Raw genomic sequence first — 14,656 nt, forward strand, 5'->3', positions numbered from 1 at the left:
CCGAACCCGGATCCAGAACCTGTCTCGCCACCTGGTAATATTTCTGACTTACCTATTGCTCTTCGCAAAGGTGTCAGAACTTATACTCAGCATCCCATATCTCATATTGTTTCTTATGATTCCCTTTTCCCATCCTTTCGTGCCTTTGTTTCCTCTCTTTCTTCTGTTCGTATTCCTAACAATTGGCAGGAAGCTTTATTAGACGAAAAGTGGAAGGCAGCTACGATGGAAGAAATGGAAGCTTTGAAGAAAAATAACACATGAGAGCTTGTGGTTCTTCCACCTGGGAAGAAAACCGTTGGATGTAAATGGGTGTTTGTGGTGAAACAGAAGGTGGATGGCACTGTGGATAGGTATAAGGCACGACTCGTAGCCAAAGGGTTCACTCAGACATACGGCATTGATTACCAGGAAACCTTTGCGCCTGTTGCAAAGTTAAATACTGTTCGTGTGTTATTGTCTTGTGTAGTCAACCTTGGATGGGATTTGCAGCAGCTAGATGTAAAAAATGCATTCCTAAATGGAACATTGGATGAGGAGGTGTTAGGTGTATATGGACTTCCAAGAAAGTTCTCTGTAAACTAAGGAGGTAGACCCTAGCACTTAGGGCGAAGCACCTTGAGCTGGCTTGAAAGGCCCCCCAAAAAAGTTCGTGGCTAAGGACGTCACTTTAAGAGGGTGGTAAAAACTTCCTAAATGGACATTTGAGGATCTAGGAAACTCATACGGGATTGGACATTCTAAAGGTATTTTTCTCTCCCAGAGGAAGTATGTCCTAGACTTATTGGCTGAGACCGGGTTGCTAGGCTGTCGTCCTTCAGATACTCCAATGGACCCTACTGTTCAACTCAAGGAGAAAGAGGGTGAGCCTGTTGATAAAGACCGGTACCAAAGACTTGTAGAGAAGCTGATTTATCTTTCACACACTCATCCTGACATTGCTGTCGCCGTGAGTACTGTGAGCCAGTTTATGCATGATCCCTACTCTTCTCATATGGAGGTTGTTCATATCTTACACTATTTGAAGTCAGCTCCTAGAAAAGGAATTCTTTTGTCTACGCATGGTCATCTACGGATAAAAGCATCCACTGATGCTGATTGGACTAGTTCTGCAGATCACAAGTCTATTTCTGGGTATTGCTCCTTTGTAGGTGGAAATCTTATCACGTGGTGTAGCAAGAAGCAAAATGTTGTTGCTCGTTCTAGTGTCGAAGCTGAGTTTCGAGCTATGGCACAGGGTATTTGTGAGTTACTCTGGCTTAAAGGGTTGCTACAAGATCTTGGTGTTCCTATTCGTCTTCCTATGATGTTGTACTGTGACAACAAGGCTGCAATCAGCATAGCACACAATCCTGTACAGCATGATCGTACCAAGCATGTTGAGGTGGATAAGCATTTCATCAAAGAGAAGTTAGAAGATGAGCTGATTTGTATTCCCTTTGTGACATCTACGGATCAACTTGCTGATATCTTCACCAAGGGATTGTCTGGAAAAATTTTTCATCCCAATCTAGTCAAGTTGGGCATGATCGACATCTTTGCTCCAACTTGAGGGGGAGTGTTGAATAGGCTGCTTACCCGATTGGGGTAAGTAGTCCCAGTTAGATTAGGATTAGTCCTAGTCAAGTTAGGAGTAGTACTAGTCAGATTATGATTCTCTTCTTTTATTTTTCCCTTTGTTTTATTGTTTTTCCCTCAGTCGAGTTCTATTCTGGCATTCCTAGTTGTATTAGGAATTCCTAATAGGATTAGGACTGAGGCAACATTCCTATTTGTACTTTGATTAATTGTACTTCAATTCAATATAAATAAAGGGCCTTGGTGATCGGTTTAGATCATCCAAGCATTCATTCCCAAGGCTGTTTACAGTAGCAAATAGGACATCACCATAGCATCATTGGACACCCATCGATCCTGTAGAGCTCCAGGTTCAGTTGGCATTGTAGTACTCCCAATAATATGTCGAGTAAGGCCTCGACCAGCAATGGTCAAATAAGTAGACCTGGACCACATTAAGTAATTGATGCCATCGAGCTTGATAGGAGCAGTAAAAGGTAAAAATTCAGTCTTGGTCTGTCCATCAATCCCAGAAGTTGCAGTCGTGCCATCTGAGCCTGACATGGTTGTAATAAAAAAATAAATAGAACCAGCAAGGAAGCAATGCAGCCAGCCAAAGGAGACCCAGAAAAAAGGGATCAATATTGGGAGAAATCGAGCCAAAGAGAGGGAGACCAGAATTTTGCCAAATAACTCAAAAGAATTGGCTGATATCAAGGTCGAGTAGTCTTCTTGTGTGAATAACACACCCCTGAAAAAATCAACACTAGGAGACATCCCTAATCCAAAAATCGACAAGTGTCAGAGTTTATAAAAACCCTGAAAGTGGAGATCGATATGGGTTAGGGGGCTTCAAAAAAGGCTGTAGAGCTGTGATAGGTGCTGTCCGGGACTGCCAGGATGGATTTCCAACAAGGAATATCAACCTTCAAAGTGGAGAGAGGCTTGATCTTCAAAAAAAGAACTCCAAAAATGGCAGAGGAGAGAGGCAGTTCCCCCACGGTATTCTGGTGTACATTTTTCAACATTAATCAAAGCAAATATGAAGAATTGTGCAGTTCTGGTGAAATTTAATCAGTTTTCCCTAAGACCATCTTTTGCCCTGTGATTTTTCTTTGCTAGGTATGTTGTTAGGCTAAGGTTGGTAAAATGCAATCATCTTAAAATACAACTGGCAAAGCTGCAAATTCTGGTGGAGGTGCTCTTCGCCAGTATAATGAGTCCGTTTTAAAGAAAGTGTAGAAGATTTTTTCTTTGCTAAATATAGCTGGAATGGGACATCAAGTTAAACTTGATTAAAGTCACCTTATTGCATCAATTGTTCCTAGAGCTGTACTCCCCCATATTCAAATAGCAATTAATTTTGAGTAAATTACACGGACCTCCCCTATAACTATGCCTAATTCAAGAGACACTCCTGTTAGTTTAAAAACTACAGTCAGCCCCAAAACGTTAGACTCTGTTAGGTTGAATAACGAAATTACTCTACTATCCTTATACCAAAACTACTTAAAATCGTGAAATGACCCCACTACCCTTAAACCTAAAACACCTATTTCTCTTTTTCTTCCTTACTTCGACCTAAAACAGCTGAATCAGAGCACCATCAACGGAGTACCGAGATCACGAATAATCCAGCTGCAGTGTCCGTTGTAGATCCGTCGTCGCAACATTATTATTCCTCTTTACAACCTTCTTGGTAAAAAAGCCAGTTAAAGAAAGGGAACTTGGAGGAAGATATGCAAGGAAAGATGAACCAGCAAAACTACAATCCACCGACTTGATATCTGCCAAGCCGATCTGCTTCGGAACCATTTCTGGCTTCGGACCTCACCGATGTTAAACCTGATCCCCCTCCACCCTTGCAACACAACCCCACCCCAACCCCTGTTCTTCATCCCAATCCACCGCCCCACCTCCAACCCTGCAACCTAGCCCCACCCCAACCCCTGTTCTTCCTCCCAGTCATTTGCCTCACAGTTTAATAGTTCTTTTCCGTTCTGGGTCATGCATTTCATAAAGTTTCAGACTTTTTCTGCCAAAATATCACCATGATTCATCCACCATAATCATCCCACTAAGGTACTTCAACTTTCAGAATTTTCTGAATCATAGGATTTGACTAGATTTTCAGATCTGATCCTATTTTCTCTCCCATACCACATAACCACCTTTTCTTCATTTTCATTCCTATTTTCTCTCATCTACACTAATCGACAGCCTAATTCCTTTCTTATTTTCGAGAAGGAAAACAGGGCTCATGTTGAGGAAAATGGTGGACAGTAGGAGAAAATTTGTTCTTCCATATCCTCTTCATTTTTACGTGTCCTTGCTGACTCACTACGTACGGATTACCCCCATTTGTTCTTGGGGCTGATCCATGGTGAGACTTATTCAGAAGACAGAGGTGAAGACTCCTGTTTTAAAGAACCTGGTCTTCATTTGAGATTCCCTTTTCACTTTTAAGTGTTTGTCTAGAAAATGATAATGGTGGAAATGTCAATCAGTTTTAAACATATCAATTCTCCAGAGGCAACACCATTTAATACAGATCAAATAGATGGATCTGCTAGTGATGGGCTCAAGTAAGGATTGGTAGATAAAGTTGAAGAAATTAGTACTCGCGGTGGGTCAAAACTCAAATTTGAGTTTTGATTTGAAGCTCCTATGTTCCAAGGTCGTGGAAAAGGGTTTTGCAAACAAGATCACACAGGGGAAAAAAAGACTCATTCAAACTCTAAGAGCAATTTTTCATGTTCACCACAACATGAATAATATGTTTCATGGATGTATTTCACCAACTGGGACGACGAACACAGCAGCTCTTCAAGTTTCATCGATCTTCTTCCTTAAAGGAGTTTCGATATGAGTTGCATAGTGGAAGTAAAAAAAAACAAAAAGTGATGAGCACATTTATGTGAAATCTTAGGGCATAAAGCATACATTTTACCACATTGGGACAGATTACTCGGTGCTTTCTTGTGCTTTTCGGGTTTTAGGTGAATTCTTGTGAAAATGGAGGAGATGATGCTAAGGAAATGTTTTAAGCTGTTTTTAAAGGTGTTAATGGCTTGGATGCGTAGCCCATAGTCAGCCCATAGCGGTTCAAACGACACTTGATTCGAGTTGAAACGAAGAAATTACGTTGTTTCAATGTGAAGCGAAAATGGTACTCTGGAGGGGTTTAGTTGTAATTATTGATAGTTGGCCGGAGATAAAGTGAAGCGAAAGCTCAGATTCTAGGGGCCTTAACGCAATTATTAGAAGTTATATTTCCTGTGCACCCGAAAGATTCCATTTGGAGGGCTCGGGCAGATCCAACTTCAACTTGAGATATCTTGGGCTCCCGAACTCCAAATTGGGCTGAAATTTGGGTCTATTTTAGGTGATTTTTGCAAGGAACATAATGGTGAGGCCTATATAAGCACCCCATGCTCCACGTTTTCTGAAGGATAGAATGGGTATTTTATTTATTCTTGAAGGAATCCTAGTCATCACCCTTACTCTCTCTCTCCTCCAACTTTTCAAGGGCACTTCTGGAATTCTCCTTGGGATAGATTTATTTTGAAAGATATTCTCTCACCTATGGAAAGTTGAAAAGTCAAAGCATCTTTGATTTTATTACTTGGAGAAGATATCTACAAAGAAAAGGAAGCACTTGTTATAATTGGAAGTTTACTTTTCTAGAAATAAAAGTTCTATTTAAACAATTTTCTCTTCTTCTTCTTTCTATTTTTTTCCTTTTTCTTAGGATTCAAGGCATTGTAAAAGAGAAAGAGAAGAGAATATTCTCTTTCTTAGGGAATATTTCTCCTACACTTCCTCTTCTCTCTTCTCTTCTCTTCCCCTATAAATACCCCTTGCCTTTTGGGTTATAAGAAGTTAGTTTTTAGTTCAGTTTTTAGTTATTTTCTAGTTCAATTTTAATTCAGTTTTTAGTGTAATTTTTAGTTCATTCACTTAGTAAAATTTCTTTTCTTCTTCTCCTTCTAAGTTGTGATTTTTGGCTTTTCTAAGTTCTAGTTTGATTTTTGATTTTCATTTAATGGTTGTAATAGGTTTAGTTTATACTTTAATTTCAATTTAAGTCTTCAATGGGGTTGTAATTTCTTAATTCTAGTTTAGGTTTTAAGCCTTCTAGTCTAAATTCTTAAGTTGATGACAAGACTTGAAGATTTAGAAGAGGAGGCTAAGGTAAGTTTATGAAGTATTCAAGCTTTTTAGTTACATTCATGCAAGCACATCCAGGTTTTACTATCTAAACTCTCAATCTCATTCTCTCTCTCCTCTATCTCTCTCTATCTTCTTCTTCTTCACCCTCTATTTCTTTTATTTTTTTATATGGTTGTGGTATGTGGATGCACTTTTATTCCCTTATTTATTTTTATGTGATTATGAAGTGTGGCTGCGTTTTTGTTATTCCTTCCAATTTACGTTAGTTTGATAGGTTAGATGCTCATGTGTTAGGACGCCAACTTAATCCCTTAATTTTGTTAGATGCTTATGAGTTAGGATGCATTAACTTTCATTAGTTTCATTAGTTTAATTTAACACTTTAATTTGGTTCACTTTGCATTACTTTTAAGATTAGTTAAATAGAGGGCGTATATCTCCTTGTTTGCCTAGCTCGATTGACCCGTGTATAATTTTAAACTCAAACAAAAAGCCTTTGCTATTTGGGGAAAGTCATTTGAAAGGGTAAAGGGTGATGTTACTTCCAAATAAGGGTAATTTAGTCATTATAATTTATTTTCTATATGATGTGTTACTTAACAGCAACTTACGGACGAAGTTGGGGCCGAGTGTAACCAAGGCATAGTTACAGGGGAGGTCTGTGGAGTTTTTTCAAATTCAGGGGTGTCCCTTGAATTAGGCATAGTTGCAAGGGAGGTCCGTGTAATTTACTCATTAATTTTTCATTTTCTTTAATTGTTCTCACTTTACATGTTGCAATCATGGAGCATATTTGTCACCGTTTTCCATTTTATCCTGGCATTTTCTGATGATAAGTGGTCAAGTTTCAGTACAGTGTGTTATGCTTTTTCAATAGATTTTGTTATCCATAGGCTTCTGATTTCATCCTCCTCTTATTATAGGAAATTCAAGATTTACTTGCTGCTTGAAAGCCATATTTTGATTCTTCATTATGCACTCAGGTTGCAGGTTCGAAACATGAAAACAGCCTTTCCGCGAAGCGGGGGTATGGCTGCCTACATTTGCCCCTCCCAGACCCTGCAGTAGCGGGAGCTTTGTGCACTGGGATGCTCTTTTATAATGTACTTTTGTTTATGCTCCTTCATGTAATCATCAACTGCTTTTTACTGGAGAAAAGCTACACTTTAGCATCAGCATTCAGTTGTACAGCATGTCCCCTAGACTGTCTGTTGGCCTACCTTAAAGGAAGTTAAGTGGGTGTACAATCATTTAACTCATGTACTCTATGAGGTTAATAAGGGATGTCAACCAAGCATAAAGGATAACTCTGCACTGAGCAAGGTAGCAACCCAGAGTCCAATGAAGAAGAGTTGTTGGATCCCTTGTGAAATAAAGAAGTTGCTGAAGTGAGTTCAGATCTGAAATTTCTGATGGATTGCCTGTATCTGCTCGGAATGAAATTATTGTTACATCAACACCTCTACATGAAGAAGCAATGTCAAGCATTAAAGATTCAAGAGGGTGGACACCATATATGCTAGCAACTGAGAAGGAATTTAGAAATACTTTTAGATGATTCATGGCTTTGAACATGGATAAGTGGGATTGTCATGCTGCTAAGGTGTACCTAGTCCACTGACAAAAGAAATGGAGGAATCTCAAGCTACAAAACAGGTAATGTTTATGGCTCTTTATTTCTTTCTTATTGGTACTGATTGTTGTGCTGGATCTGCTTGCCAGTACTTGTGTCAAAATATTTCTTTTGAAACTTTACTCAAACAGGTCATCTGTTAGAATTGTGCTCCTTTTTCATATATTAATTACATTGCAGAAGACCCATCTTGACATTCAAAATTGATGTGGGGAGTTGAGAGTGGTGCTGTTTTACATGTGTCCACAATTGTAGTGTCTGCTGACTTGCAGGACAGAAATAAGGCTGTAGCATAGGATTGTTCAATGGGGAAGTAAGGTCGGAAGATTCTGCATTTTCTTTAAACATGCAGAGAATCTTGATTTTGGATCCATCTTCATGCTTGAATATCTTAAGTATCATTATTTGGCAGTCTGATAATGTTGGTGTTAGCTATTTTGAAGCGACTATGGACCATTTTTAATTCTAAGTTACTTAGAGCTATATATTAAAATAACTAGATTCATTTGAATCTGCATAAATGTGATGGCTGTATACTTGAGTTGTAAAATTTCTGAACCTGTTTGTATTGCCTATTTAGTAGTCTTATTAGACAATAAACTGTCATCGATACATTGAATAGATGCACTGAAAGTTAAAAGTAAGTTTGTAACGTTCAAGTTCAGAAGTTGTGATATTATAATTGAATTTTTTTTTTGGCAGAGAAAGATGCTAAGAGGAAAGCCAAATCAAAAGAATTGAAGAATTGGCTGATCTGAGCTCGACTTAGTGCGAGAATGTATCTGTTGGGGGTTCTGGACCTCCATTGGTTTCTTGAATTGGCAGACTTGAGTAGAACTGGATATTGATGTTAGTTAAAATTGTTTCAAACAGTACAGGCTAATACTTTGAACTCCCTCAATAATAGATGAGGCAATTTTTGGTTTTGTCATCGAAAACACAGCTGTTCCTTTCTTCCAAATACCCCAAGAAATACCAATAGAGGATCAATCTCCACAGAACAGATTGGCGAGCCGTTAACAATGACATTTAACTCAAGGTTAGACAACCATTACCTGCAGTTTTCTCATTGTCTTTTCTAGCCGTAAAATTCTCCATATGGGTTCCCTGGTTTTAGTAGTTATGTTATCTTGAATTGCATGGAAGGTTCTTTATAGTTACTCTGATTTCTGGATGTATGCACCTGGTATATTTAAGAAGTTTGCAGGAACAATTTATGGAAGTGATTGGCTATGGCCCCAGAGAGAGGGGTATGGTTGTACAAGATTCTTGTAGCTGACGCCAATTGCCAAGTAGTTGGGATAAAGTTGAGTTTGCTAGGGTGTGTTTCAGCAGCTATCCTCCATAACATGATTGCAGATTTGTTCCTTTGATTTCCTGTTGGTGATCTTAATCATGCTCTAGATAAATCCGCTGTTATTTAAACTTCAAGCTTGTATGTGAGAGAGAAAAGAGGGTAGCTGCAGCTGAGAGGAGAATGGCATCAGCCACTCTCAATGCCCAAGGGGCAAAGACAACTTTGGCACCTAACAGTTTGGAGCCCAAAGGTTGGGTAGGAAATTATATTATTTGCTTTTTGTTGATTCCCCAAACCTCTTCCTCTGATCTGTTATCATCTTACAATATAAGATCCATCCAGGGTGAGCTCCAGTGGTTGCTTTTCTTGTATCCCCACCCCCCACCTCCACCTCCACCCCCATCCCCTGCTTTCTTTTTCCCTTATCCAAACCTTGGAACTTGGAAGACTATCTGTGTTTGCTTAACTAATTCAAGTGGCGGTAATTGTCAAGTCAGTGTCTGCAGTTTATTTTATGTGTCCCACCATGAGAGAGATCAGTTTGTTCTTATAGGAGTATTGCTGTCACAAGATATGATCAAAAGGAGGCACAGCTAGTTGTGCACATCAATAGGTATATCAAACAAGGACGCATCGATATAGAAGGGCTTGGGATCACCATAAGCTGCACTATGTCGGCGTGTTGCAAGCAAATAAGGACGCATCGATGCAGATTATATCTCTACTGTCACAAAGGTACTTTCTTAACTCTTCCAAGTCCCAAACATGGTTTTAGTAATCCGTATTATATCAGTCAATTTGTATCGAACTATCGATATCGGCGGGGGTTGATACGGATTCCTGGTCATTACCGTATCAGCGGATCAATACGGATTAAGGGTAAGATGGTAAAAAAACAGACTTTTAAATGAAACCAGGGGCAAATCCGTCTAATATGGGCCCAACCTGATGGAAAATGTAAGGACCGGAGAAGCAGGTACAATTTGGATCTTCTGCTGCCGCTGCCTGTGTCTGGTGTGCAGCCACACACAGGCAGGGCGTGGACCCCACGGAGATTCTTCGATCAGGGTGCTTGGCAGTAGGTAGGATGGTCATTTTGTACCGTCTGTATAAGACTACATGCCGATCGCACGGGCAGCGGCAGTAGAGGATCTGAATCCGGGCGGGTAAGTAATACGTCACGAGTCAAACACCGTGGGTCATATTTGGACTCGTTTGTCCTCATCCGTCTGAACTTATCTCTTCAGTACCGACACTCCCTATCGGAGTCCGACTGCATGTCTAACTCTCCCATCACGAGGAGTCTAAATCAATATGCCTCTTCACTTTTAACTTGTTAAATCCAACGGTCCATCAAACATCCTTCTCAGTCCAAATCTGAACATCAACCGTCTGATCAGATCCAATCCACAGACGCTTTTCCATCTCTTTCCCCCCCCCCCACTTTATTTAACAAATAACACAGACGTCATCTACTCTCTCATTCCCTCGCCCAGACGATCAGACTAGATCTGAAAAACCTCTCTCTCTCTCTCCATTCTCCAAGCTCACTTGCAGGGAAGAACCTCAGAGTGAGAAAGGGAGGGGGGAGGTATAGAGTCTCGTATTAACATTACTCTTACAAACAGAAGCAGAGGTGCAGGATAGAGGGCGGCCATGGTAGAAGCTCAAACATGGACGTCGAGGAGATGGAGCAACACCAAGCCGGAGGCAGAGCAGGTGGTCGACATCCCTGCCACTCCCACCAGCGAAGTACGCAACTACAGCTCTTTTAGCGGTGGCTTATTCTCCCCCAACGTGATCACGGCCTTGATCATAGCCTCCTGGTATACCTCCAACATTGGAGTCCTTATCCTCAACAAGTACCTCCTCAGCTTCTATGGCTACCGCTACCCAATCTTCCTTACCATGCTCCACATGCTCTCCTGTGCCGCCTACAGCTCCATTGCCATTCACTGGCTCCAGCTGGTCCCTTTCCAGCAAATCCTCTCCCGCCGTCAGTTCCTCAAGATCGCTGCCCTCAGTGCCATCTTTTGTTTCTCGGTGGTCTGCGGAAACACTTCCCTTCGCTACATCCCTGTCTCCTTCAACCAAGCCATTGGCGCCACCACCCCTTTCTTCACTGCCGTCTTCGCTTTCCTCATCACTTGCAAGAAGGAGTCCGCCCAGGTCTACCTTGCTCTCTTGCCCGTAGTGTTAGGGATCGTAGTTTCCAGCAATAGCGAGCCTCTATTCCATCTGTTTGGGTTTCTGGTCTGTATCGGATCTACCTGTGGCCGAGCTTTGAAGTCGGTGGTCCAAGGATTGATATTGACATCGGAGGCCGAGAAGCTTCACTCCATGAATCTACTTCTCTACATGGCTCCCATGGCGGCTCTGATTCTGCTTCCCTTCACTCTCTACATTGAGGGCAATGTGGCTGCAATTACCTTGGAGAAGGCCAGGGAGGATCGTTTTATAGTGTTTCTGCTTCTGGGGAATGCTACGGTAGCCTATTTGGTTAACTTGACTAATTTCCTGGTGACCAAGCATACGAGCCCGTTGACGCTGCAGGTGCTGGGGAACGCCAAATCTGCCGTGGCGGCCGTCGTGTCGGTCCTGATTTTCAGAAATCCAGTGACGGTGATGGGGATGGCAGGCTTTGGTGTTACGATCATGGGGGTGGTGCTTTACAGTGAGGCTAAGAAGAGATCCAGAGTTGCAGCTCATTAACCAGATTACCAGTAATTCAACAATAGCAATTTTTTTGTCTAAAATTCAGTTTTTATCTTTCAATTTTTTTTTTCCCGCTTTTCCAACCTCATTCATCATTTTTAACCAAAAGAGACAGTAGAGCAACACCTGAATAATGGGATGTTGGGTTCTTGCAGTCTAAAAAGCTCGACTCTTTGCTTTCTTTATTTAATCTTGGTGGGTTTGTAAGAGAGAGAGAGGGGAAAAGAAATTCCCTTTCTTACGCTCCCCTTGGTGAACCTTTGTATCCAAGTTGTTGCAGTCGGAATACACACACTGTTAGTAGATTGGTTGGGATTTTTGGGTGATTTCTAAGCCTTGTGGAGGATGAGTGAAGGCTAAGCAAATTCTTTTCAGCTCTTCACTGAATTAAACATCTTGATTAAGCTCTCTGTTCTTTATTATTAGGTCTTTATGTTTCAAATTTTTGTTATTTGAGGTTATATGAATTGGATTCTTTTTGGATTCTTTAGTGGGCATAAATGGCTTTTAGTTGCATCATATGATTAAAGTATGGATTATTCTTTTTGATTAATATGTCTTTGTTACTTGCTCTCGTTGCTTTTCTTTCTTTCACTGATATGCTTTATACGATGGGTTGTCCTGATTATGACTCATAGCTTCTTCAGAAAGGAAGCCATTTGAAATTGGTGAGCTACTTGATCTACTCATCTTTATATGAATGGGAGAGATCCTGGATGTTCCCTGTTAAAGGAGGAAAAAAACGCGTTTGATAGGTATGTTTAATCTCTTGGGTGAGTTGATAGAATAAAGCGAGTTTGATAGGTATGTTTCATCTCTTGGATGAGTTGATAGAATAAAGCGAGTTTCTACAGGAGGACCGTAAACTTTTCCGCAATCTTCTTTCTGATTTCTCAAGCGTAAGTTACGCCAATTGGGTCTACAATGTCTGCTGCTTCAAGATTAAAGTTATTCAATTTGATCAACTTTTAATGGAACTAAGTTCATTGGTTCATGCCGTGCTTCTGCAAGTGAATGTAAGCCAGTCTTTGCGAGGAACCGAAAGAAAGGAGAGGGCGTAACACGACCCTTAAATCTTCAAAGACACAGTTCTAATTATACAAGCAATTGTTGAAGATGCTGATAGTCGCAGTCATAACCTTCATTGAACATCCTTAAATCTGTGAAAGACACAGTTCTAATTTTACAAGCTATTGTTGCAGGTGGTGATAGTGGCAGTCATAACCTTCATTGAACATCCTTAAATCTGTGAAAGACAGTTCTAATTTTACAAGCTATTGTTGCAGACGCTGATAGTCGTAGTCATAACCCTTGGTGATGATCCAGTCACTAGAACTTTTCGTTAATTGCCAAGACCAGGATTGGATTCTTTCCTTTATAATCCTTTATTATGATTGTTATTGTTGACAAAAATTAGCTGAACCTGTAGAATTATTCCATTCACTTTAATTGATACTTTTTTAAGGGCAAAGTTTATTTGGTTGGCGAAAGAGTTTGCAGTATGGGACCCAAAGGTTACCAACTCACCTAGCAAATTCACCCCATTGGAGTCCTCCAACTAAAACTCCCTCTCTCTCTCTCTCTTGTATGCATTGTTTTCATAGATGCCCCTTTTAAAAGGACTGCTTCCTAGCCATGCCAGAGCATCCTTAGGGACAGGAACCTACTTCAGGGGCATAGTGGGGGGAAAGTTAGTAAGACTTTAATTGATATTTATACTGACGCATGGGTTTCCAATATTCACAATGGAAGAATTTTTAGCCCTAGGATGGGGACTTGTCAAGCCTCTCTCTAACTTGATTGATCACGACTCTCTTCAATGGAGGAAGTGATTTCCTCTTCTTTCTCCCCTGCCGAAGCTCAAGCCATTCTTTGTATTTCTCTCAGCTTATCTTGCACTGTCGACTCATGGATCTGGGGTTTTTATCTTGATGGGATCTTTTAGTCAAGACTGCTTATTATCTTGCTTTATTTGACGGTTCTTATTTTAGTGGGGATTTTGGTCAAGGGTTGGTTCTTTTTGGTCTGACCTTTGACATTTACCTTTATTACCTAAGGTTATACATTTCAAGGGAACAACCTCTGCACAAAAAGTGGGGGTAACGTTGCGGATATATGCCCCTCAGATGCAGTAGCAGGAGCCTCATGCACTGAGTATGTTCATTTTATCTAAGTTTAAACACTTCATCGGGAAATGCTGTTCTAAAACTCTTTTAACAGTGAAATTTAGGGTAAATTATTTGGACACCCCCTGTATTATAGTCATTTTGCTTAGATTCCCCAACGTTTGAAACGATTACTTGAACACCCCTTATAGTTTACCATTTCTTTCAAGTAGGTCAAGTCTGTTAGTTTGTTCGGTTAAATTTTTTGTAATACCTAAACTACCTTAAAGGGTAGTGAAGTGACCTGTTTACCTTCTTCCTCCTCTTTCTCCCTACAACCCACCGATTTCATATTCAAACCCTAACAGATTTAAGAAAAAAAATTCTTTTTTTTAAAACAAATTTCAAATCAAAATAACCCAAAACCCTTAATTGATTTCAGATTCAAACCCTAATAAATCTCTTTCATGGTCGATTCAGGTACCCAAAAAAAAAAAAAATCTGAGATGTCGTTGCCCCTTTTGCCCCGAAAACAATCAACAAACTTTGGACATCTTCTTCCTTTATTTTTTATTGTTAAGGGTTGAAAAAAATATTTAAACAACACATTGATTGCCGGTTCTTCAAGCAACAACCATGGCTGCCTTCTTTTTTTTTTTTCTTTTTAATGTGCATACATATATTTTCTGTTTTCTGTTGGATATTCGAAGACTCAGATCTCAGCCATCATACAGCCAATAGGACTGAGATTTGGAGGGTTGTTCCTGCGCCATTCAAGAAGCACTCGACCTGCCTTTGAAGGCCTGTTGAACACAGATCTATCAGATCTAGAATTTTCTGTTGGGATTCATATCGGCTCACTAGTTTTAGGATTTTCTCTGCCGCAATCTCAAGGTGCAACTTCTCTGCAAGTATTCTTTTGATCAGGCCCATATTCGAAGGGTTTATTCTTTCTCTAGAGAGCTCCACTTGATCCAGGTTAAAGATCTATTTGGCTGGCTGGTTTAAGCCCTAGTTTAAACCTTCTAATTCTAATTCTCTTCCTATTTTGGTGGACTGTTAATCGATATCTCTCTGCTGGTTCTTTGGATCTGCTAATTTGCGTAATCTTTTGGGATTTGGCAAAGAGAGTGAGAAAGATTCTGCCATCGTCGTAACAAAAACAATGGTTGGGGT

General features: G+C 40.3%; 1 protein-coding gene across 1 annotated transcript; it reads left to right on the forward strand.

Moving 5' to 3' along the window:
- Window positions 1-10,293: 10,293 nt before the first annotated feature.
- LOC122671127 (probable sugar phosphate/phosphate translocator At1g12500) lies at window positions 10,294-11,483 on the forward strand. The gene has a single exon (XM_043868228.1). The coding sequence runs from the start codon at window positions 10,317-10,319 to the stop codon at window positions 11,370-11,372; it is 1,056 nt and encodes a 351-aa protein (XP_043724163.1). The 5' UTR covers window positions 10,294-10,316; the 3' UTR covers window positions 11,373-11,483.
- The last annotated feature ends 3,173 nt before the right edge of the window (window positions 11,484-14,656 follow it).

The sequence above is a fragment of the Telopea speciosissima genome, chromosome 1 (genome assembly GCF_018873765.1).
Source record: "Telopea speciosissima isolate NSW1024214 ecotype Mountain lineage chromosome 1, Tspe_v1, whole genome shotgun sequence".
Classification (NCBI taxonomy): Eukaryota; Viridiplantae; Streptophyta; class Magnoliopsida; order Proteales; family Proteaceae; genus Telopea; species Telopea speciosissima.